At 34.2% G+C, this 19,780-nt stretch overlaps 2 protein-coding genes across 5 annotated transcripts; one reads left to right on the top strand and one right to left on the bottom strand.

Moving 5' to 3' along the window:
- Window positions 1–1,047: 1,047 nt before the first annotated feature.
- LOC105344002 (tetratricopeptide repeat protein 16) lies at window positions 1,048–10,409 on the bottom strand. 2 transcript variants are annotated; one of them, XM_011451549.4, is made up of 13 exons: window positions 10,302–10,409; window positions 9,216–9,680; window positions 9,015–9,059; window positions 7,783–7,937; window positions 7,334–7,666; window positions 6,929–7,058; window positions 5,221–5,435; window positions 4,565–4,812; window positions 4,294–4,445; window positions 3,570–3,662; window positions 3,146–3,366; window positions 2,169–2,358; window positions 1,048–1,888 (listed from the first exon to the last, which is right to left on the bottom strand). In XM_011451549.4, exons 2-13 carry the CDS (start codon window positions 9,648–9,650, stop codon window positions 1,658–1,660), a joined length of 2,448 nt encoding a protein of 815 aa, XP_011449851.2. In that variant the 5' UTR covers window positions 9,651–9,680; window positions 10,302–10,409; the 3' UTR covers window positions 1,048–1,657. The 2 variants fall into 2 exon arrangements, with proteins under 2 accessions (XP_011449851.2, XP_011449852.2); XM_011451550.4 differs by lacking the exon at window positions 9,015–9,059 and having other exon boundaries at window positions 10,302–10,408.
- On the top strand, window positions 3,286–19,770 carry LOC105344001 (putative leucine-rich repeat-containing protein DDB_G0290503). Of its 3 annotated transcripts, none has more exons than XM_011451548.4 (17): window positions 3,286–3,413; window positions 10,532–10,636; window positions 12,966–13,165; window positions 13,414–13,595; window positions 14,055–14,168; window positions 14,316–14,388; window positions 14,514–14,669; window positions 14,864–16,022; window positions 16,293–16,385; window positions 16,475–16,858; window positions 16,976–17,046; window positions 17,192–17,271; window positions 17,537–17,655; window positions 17,792–17,883; window positions 18,011–18,085; window positions 18,195–18,265; window positions 18,584–19,770. In XM_011451548.4, exons 2-17 carry the CDS (start codon window positions 10,559–10,561, stop codon window positions 18,748–18,750), a joined length of 3,114 nt encoding a protein of 1,037 aa, XP_011449850.3. In that variant the 5' UTR covers window positions 3,286–3,413; window positions 10,532–10,558; the 3' UTR covers window positions 18,751–19,770. The 3 variants fall into 3 exon arrangements, with proteins under 3 accessions (XP_011449850.3, XP_065928560.1, XP_065928569.1); XM_066072497.1 differs by lacking the exon at window positions 3,286–3,413 and adding an exon at window positions 10,808–10,853 and having other exon boundaries at window positions 10,497–10,636; XM_066072488.1 differs by lacking the exon at window positions 3,286–3,413 and having other exon boundaries at window positions 10,477–10,636.
- Window positions 19,771–19,780: the final 10 nt, after the last annotated feature.

Raw genomic sequence — 19,780 nt, 5'->3', positions numbered from 1 at the left:
TGACTATTTTGAGGATAAAAAGTGTATGATTATCAAATTTATTTCAGATTTTACGATGCTATTTTGGCGCCCAGGTAAATAATACCTGGATTTACGATCTCTGTCACGCTGAACAATGACACACTTATACTGTGTTTTAAGGGGAATAACTCCGACACTCCTCTGGAATGTGCCAAATTGACATGACAGTGCATTTTCCCCTTATAATAAGTTATAATGTTCTCAAGAGTTTAACTGCTTTTATACATTCTTTTCTTGTCAAAAAATAAACCAATGAAGGATTCAAGCAGTTAATTTAATTATCACACAGGAAACTATATATTTTATAAAATCCTTTATAAAGAAATGAAAAGAATAAAAAAATTAACATGCAATGACCTGATATCAGGTTACTAGATTTTTGTGATATGCTTGCAAGCGGATTGCAGAATGAAGTACAAATGTACATGTTATGCAACTGACACTGAGTTATTAGCTCACAGTATTGTGTGGTTTAATAGGGGAATTTAAAATAAATCAAATTAAGTCTAACTGCTAGTTGTCGAAAAGGAAAAAAAAAGAAAGAAAATATAAAATTATTTATTGAATAAGTTAACAAATTGCTGATTTAAATGACAAGCAGGAAGCATGTACTGGACTTACGGAATTTCCTTACATATTAATTTTTTAATTATCAGTTTCATAAATTTTAATAGCCTAGCTTCCTCCACAAATATCTCAATTCTGTAAGTATTCACTTTTACTTATAGTCAAACTTCATTATCTCGAACTAGATGGGACTGTTTAAAGTTAGTTTGACATATCCGAGTATTTGAGATATCGAGGGTGAAATACTTAAAAAAAAAGTGGTTGGGACTTACAAATCACTTCGACATATCCATTGTATTCGAGATATCAGTGTTTGAGATATCAAAGTTTAACTGTAGTATACCCTCGATCCTCAAGAAGGAAGCTTTCGTACAAAGAAATTTAAATGTATACCATGTTTGTTAAAGAATTCACTAGATCTTTATTAATCCCAAAAGAAAAACAAAATATGACAGCTAGTGCATGTATTTTCTATTATTTTAATTATTACAAATATTACAGGACTCGTTGACAAATAAAATAACAAAAACAAACTTGTGAGAAGTCATGATAGCAAATGCTTCAACAGCACCAACATGATAACAAACAAAACGCCCAGCCTTTTATAAATTAATTCATATACATACAGACCATGTTAAAAAATTAAAGTTTATTCATAAACATGTTTACACAGTCATGCTGAAGGCACACCGCTACACGTAGAGTATTGAACTTGGCATATATGTATGCTACTGATCTGAATTCAGTTTTCCTAAATATATCAGTAATTTTCTCCAAAATACTTATGTTGGAAATGTTTTATCATGGAAATAAATCCTTCAATCAAAAGGTAATCCTCTTCGAATATTAGCACTTAATTATGAAAAATGTACATGTGTAATAAATTGACTGCTCATAAAATCGCACACTTGTGAAAACTTGTAAATCAATGCATACAAAGTCAATTAAATTCTGAACAAATCTTAACATATCAAATTTCATGGAAGCTAATATATTGAATATTTTTCTCAATAAAACACAATCACATGTACAATACGACTGGGAAACATGAGTTTACAGAATTTTTAAACTATCCAACGTCCTTGACATCTGTGAGACCTATTCCCATGGTGAACCTTCGCCAATTGTAGGTCATGACCTTTTGTTTCCCACCAAATGCATCCTTGATGAATCTCTCCCTGGGAGGTGGGGCTTTCTGGGAGTTTGGTTTGGGGGCTGGGGGTGGTAAGGGTTGGACTCTGGCCCCCTCGTATCGCAAACTTTTCCTGTCAAGTAAGGCTACCGATACTTCTTCATGAATCTGAAAAACAAAATAAATAGAATTACCGGTATTTGTACTGTAATCTGTATAGAGTTCACAGGTTTCTTACTCAAGTATTTTAGGTCAATTTCAGTTCATTTCTTGTTACTGCATATTTTTGGCATTTAGGAAACTCGAATAGAAAAAAACATAAATCAAGCATTTTACCAGTCCTCAATATTCAGTAATTTAAAATAAAAAGATTTTGTGTGCAGTATGTTTAATTCCTATTCTGATGAGAAAAAACTTGCACTACCGGTAATTAAAATTTTCAGCTTACTTGTTTTTTCTCGATGGCCAGTTTTATATTAAAGTCTTTCTCCTTCATACAGGCTTTAAGGGGAGGGAAGCAGCCCCCTGGCTTGACGAGGGAGTCGTCCACTGTTGACACGTCAGTAGCTGCCTGACTCCATGTGGTCTGGGCTGATTTAGGAGGGAAGGAGCGCGAGGCATGACTGTCCAGGACTCCACTAAATCCAAACAATGAAACACATGAACACTTTTTGAAGGAAGATACAAAAAAGGATCAAAATCAGAGATTGTAGGCAGTGTTTTAAAGTACCGGTAATGAAAAATCAGTTCCCTACATCTTCAATTACTCTAATGGTATTGAAGCATAAACTATGGTACCTTCTCTTTAAAATCACAAAAACTAGATAATAATGTACAGATAATGAAAAAAGTATATAATGGGTGAATTTTGTTTGACTTTAAGATACAATAATTAACAGACATGATTTAAAGGATTGTTAATTTCTCAAACCAATAAAATTGGCAAAAGTGAAAATGTGGATTTTTACCAACATAAATTGTGTGTGTATTTACCATGAAACAAAAGTTTTAAACAATAAAAGGAGATACATTTAGTATTTAAAACTAGCAGTGGCTGCCCATAATTGCATGGATTTGAGATGAGTGTGTGACATCTAGTGTGACTGGTCTGGTTAACCCTTAAACTGAATGTAACCTGCATGATCACATAAATAATGCATGTTTAAAGGAAGAATATTGTTTCCTGTTCAAAACATGTACCAGTAGCTTTATGTGTGTTGTGCTTGTAATCTTTTATGTAGTACTTGTATTACATAAGAGAAATTCAATGGGATAATGTTTTTAAACATATTCATTGATTTTGAAAATATGAACTAAAATAGACCCAGCAAGTGAAACAATACTGTATAGAAATTTAAACCTTTTCTTAAATCTTGCAAAAATAAGAATAGCACCAATGAGTCTGTATTAAAATCTGAATCTCACCTTTCTGTGAATGCATCGTGAGTGACTTTGGCCTGAGGTCGCTGAGGTTGAATGTTGAGTATTGCTCGGACGGCTAGTTTCGCGGGATCAGCAGCTCTACTGTTGACGACATCACCAATGGACTTCCCGGGGAACAGGCGGGACAAGATGGAGATGACATCCTCGTTGGTCGGGTCCAGCAAGAGCCCCATAATCAGATCCAGTCTGGCACTGTGAATATTCTACAAACAACCTCCTCTTTGTGTAAACTGGACTATTTCACTTACTGGTATATATATTAATTTTAAAAAAAAAATGATTTAAAGAGAGAAACAAAAAATTCCAAAAGAATTCAATGGAACATTATAAAAAACTTGTACCGGTAAATATATTGTTAGAATTGCTTTTATCAATTAATTTAACTAAACTTATGGACAACTTTTACCTCCATCATGTACCGACATCTTGATCTTGTAATATAATATTGACCAACTTTCGGGTTGTACTGGATAGCCTGTGTAAGTTTGGTATCTGCCTCCTTAAAAATAAATCAACCAACAAATGTGATCAATGTTCGTCACTCTATTAATTAAGGGTGGGACACACACTTTGGGATCCATTCATGTACCAGTAAATATCAAATTTTGGGGGTTAATGATTCAAATAGGCCTTATTTTAGTTCTAAAATTAAGAATATTATTATCATAGCCAGAACAAAGACTTCTGCAATATATATATACTGATATATATTTATTATAAGAGCACCCATGTGCCGTATTGCTCACCTGAGCATGATGCTCGACTGCCATCTAGGCTGATTACTACTAGTACCGTGACTGTGTATATCTTAATTTCATGAAAACATTGACATTTTTCCTCAAAATGTAAACCATTATCATTCATGCCAATCCTAATCAAACTATCTTGCACCATTATCAATTTTACAAACTATTTTTATACCCAGGTACTAGTCTTCATACTTTGCAGGAGAATTTATCATCTACATACAGATAACAATTTAAAACCATGGAACATGTACCGTATACGTATATTTTAAAATTCCTTATGACTTTTTTTGTAAATAAGCTTAACTGTTCCCATGATGATATCAGAAACTGTACTTATAATATTACATGTACATGTACCATAAACATGAGAACAAGGATTACCGGGAAGTTTTTATCCTGATAGGCAGTTACGCCAAACTCGTTATAAATCACAGAAATGCGAGCTTTGATATTCTCATCATCTGGATCCAGCTCCAAAGCTTGGGAATAGTCCTGAAGGGCAAAGTTAAAGTCATTTTGGCGGAAGAAACAATCTGGAAAGAAAAACAATGAAGTTATATTAGCATGTTGATCACAGTGGAGTTATTGGCATGTTAATCATTCCTCCTCATGACTGGATTTAAAACCAGTGATAAATATTACATATACACACCTCCTCTGTTAATGTACAACCCCTTCTCTCGTTTCTCTCCCTTTATTGCCTTATTTAGTAGAATTATGGCCTCTTCGTAGAAGTCCTTGGTGAAGCATTCCACAGCAAAGTCATTGTAAGTCAGCAGTAGTTGTCTCTGGGAGTCAATGTAGACCGGGGACTCTTCATTGTGCTCACACTTATCAAGGGCCAAAAGGAAGTCATCTATAGCAGCATTGTAATCCCCTAATCTCCGATGCAGTGATCCTCTAGATAAGGGAAACAGAAGCAAAGATTATGTAGCTTTGTCTACTAAAATAAAATAGACAGTGTTAATTTCAGTTGGGTGGTATTGCATGATTCTGTCTTAGATTTTAAAGTTCTAAGCTGGTAAGCAACATACGTACTCCACCGAGTTTAATCTTGGCAAGATTCAAACAGGTATATTGCTAGCATGAAACATCTAACGGTAGATTTTTACCTTCATCAGTGAAGGTATTAGTCCAAATATTCTAGATTAATCAGTCTAAATAGAACCATCCCCCTTTTTGTTTAAACAATAGGAAAATTGGAAGGTGGGTGTGGTAGTCCTAATAACACTGGCCAAATCCAGCCCAGATGAGAAAACAATGGGGCATGTATCTGCTGATGTGGTTTTTCTCAAAACAACTTCATACCTTAACACATGGAAGTCTGCAATAATGGGGTCTGTGTCTATGGCTATAGAGATTTTTTGCAGGGCCTCTCTATGCTTTCCCATCAGATTTAGCTGCATGGCCTCTCGCTTGTTGTCCTGAGCTCGCTTTTCCATCTTGACCATCATGGCCTTGGCCTCTTGGTGATCCGGATCAACTTGTAGAGCATCTTTGATGTCATAATAACAGAGGGTTGTCTGTGTGAGAAAGGACACAGTATATCATATTATTTAAGAAAAAAGATATCATTTTTGGATGTCTATCGGGATATAGATACGGGTTGGTCACGTGATCAAATCCCATAAAGCCCGAAGGGCTTTATGGAAGATTTGATCACGTACCAACCCGTATCTATATCCCGATAGACATCCAAAAATGATACCTTATTTCTTATATTTACATTTGTTGCAAATTATGACACTAACAATGCTCCATACTTCCTCTTTTGTGATGACCTAGAAAGCCGCTTCGATTAAAATGACGTAACAAAAAATAGTGCAACAATGTTGCAAGCATTTGATTATTGTGATAAATGAATATGACACTACTTTTGAGGAGACAACACTTTTTTATCATTAAAAAGGGAAACAGAAAAGAAAATTCACTTGTACAATTGAAAAAACTGATTAAAGCTTGGAAGAATAGTACCACCTGTGTTGAAGTCGCAGAGCGGTTAGAAATTTAAAAACAAGCGATTGAAAGTTGAGTTAGAGTATACTTAGGCATTTTCAGGGGGAAATCTATCGCAGAATCAGATTCAAGAGCATAGTGATTTCCTCCGACATTATAGAGGAAAGGGATTTTAACTTCGATGATCTTTTTACGGAACAAATCGGACAGAAAACACAAGGAGTTAAATTTGACCGTGATCCGTGAATGTACTACACACGAAAGGTCTGTAATATTACGTTTGCAATTTTGACCGAGGCTTGTAATAAAATCAGAAATGAATTTTAACTGAATTAACTCCTTTGACAAATTACCATTGTAATTTTCAAGAACGCCTCGTTACGATGTCGAACCATAAACATTCTGTTTACATGCCTAACGTGTTATCTAACATGAATCATTTACCCCCACAATTAATGTTATATTTTTTATGAGAATGAATGAATAAAACTTCGTATAACAAAATACAAATACGTTTATTTTTTATGCCTAAATTATGTTTTCATTACGATATCTAATAGGTGTGTTTCAGCATAAGTCGATTAGTTTGTGTTCATAGAAAAAGTAGTGGCCTATATTATTCATGCGCTACTTTGACCTCTTGACTCATAATGATGTTATGCAGAAATAACAGCGGATTGCTCAAACAGTGTTATATAAGGGAAAACATTTGCAAGTGTACCGGTAAATATTATACTGTATATTCCTAATGAAATGCAAGGGATTAATATCAACATAAAATTGCGAGAAGCACATCTAACCGAATTTAAAATCTCGCTTTTATTTTTCGAAGACATGTAAACTAAATTAAACTATGCTAACAATTTGGTGTTTGCCATTTTATATTCTCCCAATTTGATGCAAACTGGTTGAATTGGGGAATTAAGTACTCGCAAAAATAAGTACCGGTAACCTACAGAATATCATGAATAACCTGGTTGCGACACTAATTTTGATAGAAACCACATTAGTATTTGTTGATTTATAAGATACATAATAGTGTAAAAATCAAATTCCTTACATTTCTAAACATCTCATGTAGCCTTGCTCTCATGATGTACAAGTCTGGGTTTTCATTGTCGGTCTCCAATCTTTTGTTGACTAAGGCCAGGCATTCTCCGTGTCTCTGTAGAGCTGCTAGACATGTCATACTACAACAAACAGTCAAAATTCAATCTACCGGGTATGGCTCTGAATGTTAATAATGATAGACAATGCTGTGTTGTATCAGATTTGATTAATTTTATTACAATGTTGATAAGGGAAATATATTTAACTGAATTTGTAAAATAAAGACAAATATTGAGTTATTCCCCTTTTTGAAAATTGCAATAATCTGCTGCATTATATTTTTGAATATTTGGCCTGAGAAACTTTATGGCCTTTAGCTTTACTTTTCATAAAGAGCCATTTATTATACTAGTACCTTCTAATATGGTAGCCTGTGTTGTCAGGGTTCATTTCAGCTGCTCTTGCAAAAGACTCTAAGGCCTCGGGGTAAAGCCTCTGATCAAAGAGGGTCTGTCCCATGAAATAATACAGGAAAGCCAGACGGGCATAGTACTCAGCACTATCTGGCTCCATTAGGCAAGCTTTTTTGTAGTTTAAAATGGCTGACTGAAAGTCACATAGTTGTATAAAAGCCTCCGCTCTCTCCACATAATACAAAGAATCTGTACGGAGCCCCATGGCTTTAGAGAGACTTTTTAAAACTTGCTCAAATTTTCCTTCCTCTTTTGCTTTCATGGCCTCATTGAAACTGCAATTAACAAAAGTTACCAATTCTGAGTATTGTAAAGTTTCTTCGCATAAATACCAGTATACTGGTACATACCAGTACTGGAATATATCTAAAGGGTTAGTAAGACAACTTACTGTTCCAGTGCTCTCTGGTCCACAATTTCCTGCATCCCTGGAGAATACTGGGCCACAGCTCCCCACTCCTCTGTTTGGAAAATGCTTTTTCCCTTTTGTTTTGCTTTTTGTATTGTCTCTTCACTAACTGCAGTGCTAAAAAGTCCCTCATTTTTCTGCAAAAAAAGGAGAAAAGTTGTTATGTTTACTGATTACATGTCCATTGATTTTTTTTTTCACTTAATAATGATTCTATTGATATATATACATCCATGGTATCTCATATATCTGATATGTGAGACATATTCCAAGTTAAAAACAAAGCTAATGAAAAGATGATAGCTAAATACTGGATATCCTTTAGCATATGTACAGCAAAACTCGGTTATAACGAAGTCACTGGGACCTAAGAAATTACTTCGTTATATCCGTAATTCGTTATAACCGTATAAGAAATTCATTAAATTTACATAGCTGGGGATCCAGGATGACTTCGCTTTATCCGTGAATTCGCAATATCCGTGTTCGTACTAAACGAGTTTTACTGTATTAAAGCAATTTTTATGTAGGTGCATTCAATAGTCATGCACTATCTGGATTTACAATTGGACAATGCCCTTTATATACAATGGCTATAACCATGTATGAGCAATGTTTTACAAAATGCCTCAATAAAATTACACGTATAAAATAAAATCTCCTAAGACCATCTAAAAGGGAAAAATATACATTCACAAACATTTCTTAGTACATGTACTTAATAGGATGAATTCATGCCGAGTTTAAATATAAGATAATATCAACAGTACTTCAATGATCATTTAACATTAATTTTATTTGATATAGTGTTAAATTTTCTATAGATGTCATCTCTAGGCTATAAATATTTATAAATAAAGAATAAATATACTGTATACAGGGAAATATTCGCCCCTGTTTTATTTTTGCCCCTTTCGCCCTCGTTGTCAGAGGGCGAATTTAAGACTGGGCGAATTCTATGTTGCAAATAATATCTCTGTTAACACAACTGAATCTGGGCGAATTTAAGGCGAAAAAGCTTACAAATGTAAAGGGCGAAATTTACATGGGCAAAAATAACTCTGTATACAGTAGAACATATATACTGGTACATGTACAGACACATTATTATTTACAATCACTCTTTTAACATTCAATCAAGTCAATCAAAAGTGAATTTAATTGTATGCACATTGCAAATAAACATTTATTGTGCATGGGGAGGGACATCTTACCCCATATACTGATCTTAGAATAATGCCTGGTACTTCATTTATTCTCTGCAATATTCAGAAGTCATTAAAATGTTTGATCTTAATTTGATTTGTTCTTTTAAAAATCAGAAAAAAAATAAGACAAGTTGGCTTCCTCTTCTTTCTTTGATTCTTTGGTTATGAGGAATAAATAATGATTTAAGTAATAACAGTTGTCATTACCTGTTCCCCAGAATTGTTTGAATCTTCATCTGTTAAATCAGTGCTCTCCCCTTTACTGCGGATTTGCAAGGAATCTTGGGTAGTTTCCATATCCGTAGTAGCCATTGTTCCCTCATTATCTGTCAAAGCAAATGTAGATGATTCCTCTACAATCTCTTTCATCGCTTGCTCAGTCCTTTTATTCTGTTCCTCCTCAAACCTTGAGGGCGATTTATGGAACTGGTGTTCCAACGAGGGATAGAACTGGTGCACATTGATCAATCTCGGATGTGGTTTGAATTCTGACAAGGTTATTTCAAATGGATTTGGTTCATTTTGTTCGGATGCCATGGTGTCGTCTCTTGAGAGCTGCTCTCCCTGGCCTTCTTGTTCTTCTGTTTCATTTTTATCATCCAGTAACTCCTTCTCGGGAGAATTGCCTGTTGAATCTGCCATTCTTTGACCCTTTTTCAACAGTGATAATCACTGCAAAATATATAACCAATACAATGTTTATAACCCACATTTCTAATGCAGCAATAGCAACTTTATTGTGAAAATACCTATGAATACATTTTATCAATAAACAATATTGAATGTAAGATATGTATAAAATATCATTATCCACAAAAAGTACTGGGTATGTCTAAATTAGTTTGACCTTCAACAGTTACTGTGAATGAGTTAATAGTATTGTATAACCTTGTATGGGATGGATTTAAAGTATTCCAGTGGCCAATAACACAGAATTTTTCTATAAAGATGGGTAACAGAACAACAAAATCTCTTGTCATTAGATTGTTAGTCTAGTACGTAGATCCTAAATGGTGTCAAGCCACATAAAAGAGGGACAGAGGTTCAAATCTCAAATTAAGAGACAATGTCTAATGATGTTTAGCTAATAGTTACTGACATACACACTATTCAAATGTTATTGGCCGTATGATTTTATCGAATAATTGTAAGCACACTATAGATTAAAAAATTGGAAGCACTGTTCTTTCACATCTACGTACTGGAGATGGTCTTTGTAAATAAGATGCATATATATATATCATTACATAAAAGTTATCAGAATAATTCTGAGCCATATTTTTTTTCATTTACCGTGTCAAAAATGATCTTATACATTGTAGTCGTAGTCTTTTTCTTTTTGCATGGCCGCAGCCATATTTGTTTACAAAAATTGCTAAGGAGAACCGCGCATGGCCAAACATCCATATTAAAGCTTTACAGCGATTGGCTACATTTTCTATATTGACGAATGAAAATCATTTTAACACAAGTAAGTTGGGAGTCAATGTAAACTATCATGGCTTCTGTCTCGCACATTGTAGAAGGTGTTCCAACATGATAATAGAAGGATGGAGTTTCCAGAGCCTCTTTTGCTTGACGAAGAGCTTGAAAATCAATGCAACGAAATAAGAGCTATTGCTTCAAAGGTTTGTTTTGTGAAAATAATTACTTTAAAACACATTTTGATAATTTGCTTGTGAGAGAGTAAATTTAAATATGGTTATAATAATATTGACATCATATCAACACCGGTAATACATTGTTAATTTAAAATAGTTAACTAATTTGTTCACTTTCTACAATTTATCTGTTTTCAGGGGTCACTTAATTAGAATTTTAATTATGAAAGATATTGAAAAAGAGGTGATTTATCATTTAGTTTATGTGTTGTGGTTTTTATAGACATAGATAAACATCAATAAATGCATTTGAACTGAAGTAGAAACCGCTAGGAGTTTCTATCATGCTACAAATACCAATATCAATTATCATATGTAAATATGCTATACATATCTTAAAACTTCAGGGAGAATATAATTCTGCTTGTTGGTATATTTATTGATATAACGTTAAGCCAGAATTGACTTTTGAAAAATACAATATTTATTGCTTCTTGCTTTATGATGTTTACAGATTTGAATCCTAAGGAATTAGATCTGAAAGGGCTTATACATATCTAGTGATGGGACTCTAAAGTCCATGGTCACTCCAAACCCCGATGATGTGACACGCTAAAGTCGGATGGTTGGGTGCTGTCACCAGAGTTCGATGGTGTGACACGCCAAAGTCTGATAGGTTTAATTAAACTCATTAGGCACAAAAATTGTTTGCGTTATGCATATGGTATGCATGTATGCATCACAAAAAACTATACTAGGCCTATTAGAATGAAGTACCATTGCCATTTTGTTGATTTTGAATACATGTAAGACGTACACTATGATGTCATCATGATATGACATCACAGAAGTTGTTATTCCCTCACCATTGGACTTTAGCATCCATATTGGCAACATACCATCAGATTTTGGTGCAGACCATCAGCCTTTGGCATGACCATCTGACTATGGTTTAACCATCAGACTTTGAGGTGACAATCGGACTTGGAGTCTTACATGTATAAATGTGATTTATGATTATTTCATGTTTTAGTAAATTGGTTCTCATTGCATGGTTGTTTTGGGGTTTTTTTGGTTAGATAAAATGATGTTAATGTATATTTTCCCCTTAAGGTCAGACGACACGTACCTCGAGAATCTTTTTTGTATCTCCTCGTAATAAAAAGTTCCAATAAAAAATATTAATTTTATAATTATTTTAAAAATGATTAAATTTAATTGGATGTTGTTATGTGACTAGATGGCCGAGTGGTTAGAACTGTGGCCGCTCACTGCCAGAAGCGTATAGGTTATAGAGGTCGTGAGTTCAAAGCCCCGCCCCGGCCGAGATAGAGTTCCAATATAGTGAATTTTGCTGTGCTGCATGTGTATTTATTTTATATCAGCAATTCAAGTGTATTTTTCAGAAGATTATATAGGAAATTGCATACTCTAGTATTTTGCAGAAATGCCTGGTAAGGTACCCTAATTTTTTGCAAGAGAGCTTGTCAAAATAGTAGTAAACCAGCAACAAATTCCTGGAAAAAGTTATGTAAAATAGATGAACGTGTCATCTGACCTTAATGATAAAACATAATTCTCTAAAGTAAATGCATGACAGTCAGTTCTGATAAATTTGAACTTTACCCTTGCTAGCATAATTGACGCATTAAATACATGCACATGGTTTGCAAAACATGATACATTACTGTATACATTTGTAGTATATACTTGTAGTATTGCAGTGAACTATGGGCAATTTCAGTTGAATGATGCATATATTGACTTAACTTGTAACTGTCTGAATCAAAGAGTAACATATTGCATTTTGTTGTGGAGTTTTGTTGGCTTAGTAGTTATGATGCTATTAAATATACAAGTTGATGATGCCGGAGAAAGATTGTCTTCATAAGGTATTTTATAGGATTTTAAAGGATAAATACAAGAGATCTTATTGACATGGAAGTTAAATTGAACAATAAAGTTTTTAAGATATTCTGTTGCTTAGGTGAAATATTGTACATAGTTTTGATTGTTTTGTGTAAGTGCACAATATTCAGCATATCAATTTGCAAAAAAATATGAATAAAAGATAAAAGAAAGTATAGTGATAAATTAAGAATTCCAAATGATGTCAAGAAACATACTGAGATACAAGAATGATATCAAGGAATGAATTTTATCCTGTGAATTGCGTATACACTGTAATCTTTAACAGAATATAGAACATGCATCATCCATGTGTACACTGCTTTTCTTAACAGTTGTGCAGCATTTATTCTGTCGTTATAAAAATAATGGTTTACTGATACTATGAGATCTATTTTCTAGGGTTCAGACAATGATATGTACATTAAGATCAAATTTATGCTTTCAGAATTGGTTGAGTTCAACTCACAGTTCCTTGCAGCATTTGGACAAAATCAAGACCTCTATTTACAATGTTGGAATTCATGATCCGAAGGAGCTTAAAGCTACCAATTTATCCTCGCGAGGACAGAGGAGCCAGAGTTTTACAGATTTAGCTGTTGATCCAAATGCACCACCACTATCACTCCAGCAAAATGCTATTGCATGGTAATTTGAAGCACAATTTTTCCAGTCTGTTTTTAATAGTTTTTAAGTCAGTTATTGATGAACTATATTTCAAAGTTTCAGGCTAAAATTCAAATACATTGAAATTTTTTAATATCTTAAAATTTTATGTTAGATAATGCATGTCTTGAGTGTTTTCAGCAGTAAAATAGTTATGATAAAAAAAAAATTCCTTGTATTTGTTGTTTCTTTGGGGTAATTTTTTATTAATGGACTGTTTGAAAATTCAGGGGGAGTAATGCATCCATTCCTGACCTTCTGGCTCAACATAGTGCTAGATCTCAGACAAATGAGAGACTATCGTCTCGCCGAACTCGTCCCTCAAGTGGAAAAAAACTTCGACCACAGAGCGCTAAAGAATCAGGAAGTCGCCAAGGGTCACAGCTCCCGCCAAAAGCTCCCAGTATTGGAGGTATACATGTATATCATTTACATCATCATTATTTATTTTGGGTCTTGAGTTTAGAATTTATGTAGTCATGAAATATAAGGTACAAGTAATGTATGAAATTCTTCTCATGTTCAGTTGTTTACTGTAAATAGGGAAGATCAGGTATAATTTATGTTGTTTTATTGGTGTTTTGATCCAATTATCATGTACATTTATCAGTTAATTAACATAGAATTATATTAAAAAAATATTTTTTTTGGTAATGACCATTTTATCTTATGCCCAATGATATATTTGGCAGTTTCCCTACGTTCATAATAAGGATTAAGCTTTAAGAATTTATCAGTGTGTGAGACAGTTAGCTGGCCATTCCTGGTTCTTTCTCTTGTATCTTTTCACTATTGAATTATTGTCATTGGTTTGCATGAAATGCTGATAAATATGAATATTTAGTAAGAGTATAGGATTTCAATATTGCAGTAAAGGGAGCTCGAGTGGACCCCACAGGGAGGCCCCCAAAGTTTGTCCCCCACACCTCCACTGGGTGGGTGGGACCACCAGCTGGTCTTAAATTTGCTGATGATTTTCAAACAGGTAGGTATTTATGATTTAAGTTGTAATGAATCTCTTGTTATTTATGATTTGAGTTGTAATGACTTTCTTGTTTTGGTACATTTATGCATTCAAGTGTCATCATTGAATTTTATGCCATTATAAGCATGTTTTAAAAATTTATCTTAGATATACCCAATGACAAAACAACCTCTTGGAGTTCTACCCCACTAGTACCTGCAGGCACTCCTATTCCCTCAGAGTATGTTCTCCTTATTCACTGGCTGAATATATTCTTCAAAGTCGAATAATTTAATGATTTTTGACATTTACTTTCTATGGATTATATGGGTAGTTATTCCATATTTGATGTTTTCCTGTTGATAGATTTGATCATGGAGACTCAGTGCTGGGTGATCAAGACAGAAATGAGCTCAAGACCCCAGAGCCGCCCAAACCCCCCTCCCCCGAGTTGATTCATTTTTCACTTCCCAGGATGGAAGATGATTATGATGAGGAAGACAGCGATCTAGACACAGAAAGGTAAACAAATTTATGTATCCTGTACTGTACAAAACAAAAGTTTGAAAAAAAAAATATATATATGAACAGAAGTTTGAAAAATAAAGAAAAATATATGATTACAGTTCATTCCTTGTAGATAAGAGTGTAGAGGGTAGAAATATATAATTGATATTTCATTTTGATTTATGAAAGGCTTTCTTTAAAAATTGCAGACTTCTGTCCAAGGCAGAAATGCATGCACCATCACCTGCTGGATTTAACTATACACACAGTACCACTCACTATCCATCAAGTGGTCCTCTACAGGCCAGCAATCAAGAGGATGATATCACAGCTGTTACAATTCCTGAAGAGCAAAATACTGTCTCAGTTAAGTTTGATTTGGTTGATGATGATGAAAATGATGATTTAGAAGATGATTGGGATGAGGAGTTGGCAGATCTTCATCATGAGGAAAGTTTACCCTTTGTTGTTCCAACAGAAAAAACCTCAGTTAAGTTTAGAGAAGATAAGAATGTGACAATTGATATAACTCCAAGAAACTTAGGCTACAAAGTAGCAGATTTGGATTTTCATACAAAGAAAAAGCATATTTCACCAAAGGATGATGAACTTCAGTCATTTTTATCAGTCAGAAGTACAGGTCCAACCAAGAGTCAACTAGCTGAGAGTAATCATGGTAACAAACACACTGCAGAAGTTAAATCTAGTCAACAGAGCTACACAAAAAAGCTAAGACCTTTGAGTTCTGTTTTGAAGAATAGAACCGAAGTTCATGACACTAAATGTGAAAAAAGACTGACCCAGGAAAGACCCAAATCTGCAAACAAGCCGTCCACGCCAGTTGCCATGGTTACTGTTGCTTATAGTGATATGGAAGATGCAAAGAAAACGTCTAAATCAAAGTCCAAAAAAAAGCATTCAGAAAAAGATGTGATCACAATGGTGCAGACAGTACAATCAGAAAGTGAAGATGAAGAAGATAGAAAACTGGAAGATGGAAGTGGAGACAAAATCACGCCTGACAAACTCGAGTCTTGGATGCCAACAAAGTGTGTATCAGATCCCCCGAAGAACTACTACGAATTATCACGGAAGTCAGCCTCAGTACAGAGTCATGTCCGCGAAGTCTCTCCTCCATCATCTTCTCATGTGTACAAGACAACCAAGACCATCGAGTTTGATGAATGCAAGCCCAAAGAGACTTCCATTAAGAGTGTGATTGATAACAGTGCTCTGTTGAAGAGTCGAGACAAAGAGAGATTCGTTGGTCTAGAGGAAGGAGGCAGACTTAGGGCCAGGCTGTCCAGTGAGCACCCCCCTCATCTGACCCCCAAGGACAGGCCAGCGAACAGACCAAGAAGTGCAATGGTTTGTTAAGTTTTTCCTCAGTATAAAGATTGAAGTGTTAAATGAGTAATATGGCCTGCCCCCTTTTCTTTTATGTTTCCTTACAAGATATACATGTATGAAGGAGAGTATATTTTGGTAGAATGTTAGTTATTAATTGGTTTACATGGTTATAGTCATCAATATAAAATAATGAATATTATTTTTCAAGAATTTACCGTAAAATATTATATAAAGATTACTTTTCACAGGTACAAATATCTGCTAAAATTAAATTGTATTAATTTTCAGATTCAGAAAACCAAATCCAATACTGACATGGAGCATTCTTTCACAAAAGGTGCACATGTGACAGCACACGCAGAAAAAACTGGTGCAAAGAGGGTAGGTTATGTCTAACGTAGTCATGACATTAGTGTAAAATTAGTGTTGACAATGACACAGTAAATTCCATTAGATTTTCTTTATTTCAGATGCTGCGAAGACCCCTTTCTGCACCAAGTCAAAGAAAGGCTCTAGAGTTCTTGGAAAAAGAGGAAAACAAAAGAAATGAAGGAGCTCAGGAGAATCAAAATATCTCCATTGATACGAAACCTGTTTTAAGTGAAAAGGAAAAAGAGATAGAAAACCTCATAAACAAACATCTACGCAGAAATAACTTGGCTTCTCTGTCATCCAAACCACTGGTCCCTGAGAATGAGCACTTAAAACTTGAGGAACCAGAAGTGGCTTTGACTGAGGAGGAGACGAATGTTGATGTCTCAGAGGTCACAGATAATACACCTAGTGAGGCAGAAAAGGTGATTGAAACAAACACTCCATCATCAGCCGGCAAACCAAAGACAGTCAGCAGAAAGGTAAACGATAGAGTTACACATGTACAACAGAAAATTAATTTTAAAATACATGTATTTATGTTTAGTTCTCTATTATTAGCATTTATATACCCGTACATGTATTAATTTTAATTTTAGACAAAGAAAAACTATGAGGACGTAGAAACACTTGTTAGTGGGAAATGTCAACATTCAGAGAAGACAGAGAGGTAATATAAACATTGTTGGTTAATGTGAATTATGTGTCATATTTAATTAAATGAAGTACCAGAAGATGGTTCTAATGTCATTGTTGTAATAATATTTTTAAAGCTTTGTTTAATTAATGAAAACTGTTGTGTTTTTCCTAATTAGTTCAAAAGAAAATAAGGTCAACCGAATGGTGCTGAAAATGGCGGAAACCCAGGTCAATGCTAAGCTATCAGACAACACAAGTAAGTTTACAATTAAACCACTGGGTTATATCTTAGAGGTTTATTTATTAAATAAAGGTGTTACCGGTAATTTGCCTGATTGACAAAATTCTAGCTGTTAATACTTTTGACAGACCCTCTGAGGTTCAATTTAATTAAACTGACCTTTTATACACCTTGATGTTGTTTTTAGTGGTCAGCTCTTAGATCATAGCTCTAACATTTGTTAAAGTACATGTATATAGTACAAAATTTAAGTTAGTTTAATCGTCTCCTTAATGTACAGGACATTATGCCTCCTACTCCCGGAGTCGAGTGCGCTCTGCTCCCATCAGAAGGGTGTCATCAGAGCCCAAAGTGAGATACACCAAGCCTCTCTACATCCACTCCAAAATTCCAGATGATGTAAGTTCCAAGTTTTGATATTTCATAAATTAAATTGACCTCCCATACATATTTTTCAAATTTTTATACATTTGTAAATTTGGTGGTGAGTGTTAGTTTGCCGTATTGAATGTCATAATCTGTCTATGCCTTTTAGGATGTGGTCACCGAGAATGAAATTGAGGCTCATCTTATTCATGAACGACTCGCTTCTGACAATGTGTACATTAGACCAGAAACACTAGAGAGGTCAGTCTTGATAATTGAGACAAAAATGCATGATTTATATTTATATATTTTCATGGACATTAACCTTCAGACTGTCTTTTACTTTTACAAGAAAACTTAATAATCATGTACTGTTATTTGTTTTTAGAGCTCTTTATCCACCATCTGGAAAAACTTTGTATTATGACATCGAGAACAAGTTACCTAGATCTACCTCAGCAAGGTATGTGTGACTGGCAACAGCATTTTAAAAGTGTTTGCCTATTAAAATCGATTGTCTTGTCTATGCATTGAAAACTTATATTAACTTTCTAATGATTCTGATATTTCAGTTTGCTAAGTCATCCTAAGGTCTGGCTTCCAGTGGAATACAAACAGTTTAAGTTAGCTGAGAAAAACTTAAGTATGTCCGAAATGAAGTACATGTTATTCATTAGTAATCAGGCATGGGGTAATCGTAATTTAGTAATCATAATCGGTTGTAATGATTACTCTTTTTCAAGTAATTGACAGTAATCTGTAATCAAAGAGATTTTTGATTACTTGTAAGCGTAATTTAATCGATTACATCTAATAGTAATTCAGTGGGGAATGATTAGGCACAAAATTTCTTCAGAACTTTTCACCTATTGCTGTGGATTTACCTTTCACATACCAACATGCCGATAGGAAATGTTTGAGAGAGAGAAATTGATTATATTGAGTATAATTACCTTTGCAGATAGGGCAAATGAAATAATTCGCAGACAGGAACTGGCAGAAGAAAGGAAAGCTAGACTGGCAGAGCTAGGATCAGTCGCCAAGAAAAAGAAAGGAAAGAAAGGGAAGAAAAAAGGGACTGGAAAGAAGAAAGGGGAAACAACTGTAAAGAAAAAGTCCATATGTTGAAAATGGGACTTTGGGTCAAAACTTTTAGTTCGTAGTCATAGGCAGCTTATAATTTTTCTATCATCATGCATCACATGGATTCATGTCTTTGAAACCTCAATTATTTTTTATTTACAATTGACCCCTGCCACTTATTTTTGAATTAATAATTTTGAGAAAGTGACCTTTTACGCACATTACAACTAATTACAGAAGCCTTGCAATATATATTTACTTATTTTGATATATATGGAAACCATGAAATAACGCCTTTACATGTGCATTCTTGCATGTATGTGTATTACTGCTACAAATACTGGTATGCAGTTAAGTTATGCTTTGTTAGAAAGAGCATGTGGTGACTGTGATGTAAACACCTGAATGCAGTTATAGCTTATGATCTGTAACATGGTCTTGTTTTTGTTGTATGTTCCTCAATTTACAAATGCTGTGATATAAAACAAATGGCCTGACATTCAATTATCTGCCTTATATAGATTATTCATTTATCAGCCTTACTGTTTGTTTTTTTATGCCTTTTACGCATGTCATAAAATACGGACATGCATTGTGGCCTTTTTAGTATTTTTCTTGTCTTATTGATAATCTTTTATTTTTTAGCTGTTAACTTCAGCAGGACCTCATGCCTTAGTTTGTGGTACATATACTATATTGTATATTATTAGCCATGTTTTTGTTGGGAAGAGAATTTATTTAGTACATATAATGTACATGTATTTTAGTAGGCGATAGAATCTCATGTATACCCACTTCTGATACAGGGTGCTTGCCTATAGATATGTCATTGCAGACACAATCAACATTTACTTTTACCATTGTAATCTTGTTCACAGGGTTTTAAGTCACAAAGGCAGTATTATTTATAAATTATAACATTTTTAAAATGGGTTCACTTATATTCATTGTATTACATGTAATTGATTTGCAAATGCTAACATGTGTAACAGGATCGATATGTCAACTCCAAAATTGGTGAATGCTTGAATTAACTCTGTCCTTTATTTCTTTAAACAATTAAAACTTGTTACAT

Source organism: Magallana gigas, chromosome 2 (assembly GCF_963853765.1).
Source record: "Magallana gigas chromosome 2, xbMagGiga1.1, whole genome shotgun sequence".
In the NCBI taxonomy this organism is placed as follows: Eukaryota; Metazoa; Mollusca; class Bivalvia; order Ostreida; family Ostreidae; genus Magallana; species Magallana gigas.
This window is presented reverse-complemented; position numbering and strand designations above follow the sequence as displayed.

Bases quoted from the DNA above. Each gene is read 5' to 3' on its own strand.
- LOC105344002 (XM_011451549.4), bottom strand. From the start codon at position 9,650: ATGGCAGATTCAACAGGCAATTCTCCCGAGAAGGAGTTACTGGATGAT. The intron at 4,446-4,564 runs GTGTGTATATGT...TTTTCTTTCCAG, and splicing joins GTTGTACATTAACAGAGGAG to ATTGTTTCTTCCGCCAAAAT. The intron at 3,367-3,569 runs GTAAAAGTTGTC...GGTTGTTTGTAG, and splicing joins GATGTCGGTACATGATGGAG to AATATTCACAGTGCCAGACT.
- LOC105344001 (XM_011451548.4), top strand. From the start codon at position 10,559: ATGGAGTTTCCAGAGCCTCTTTTGCTTGACGAAGAGCTTGAAAATCAA. The intron at 17,272-17,536 runs GTAAGTTTACAA...CTTAATGTACAG, and splicing joins TAAGCTATCAGACAACACAA to GACATTATGCCTCCTACTCC. The intron at 18,266-18,583 runs GTATGTCCGAAA...TTACCTTTGCAG, and splicing joins GTTAGCTGAGAAAAACTTAA to ATAGGGCAAATGAAATAATT.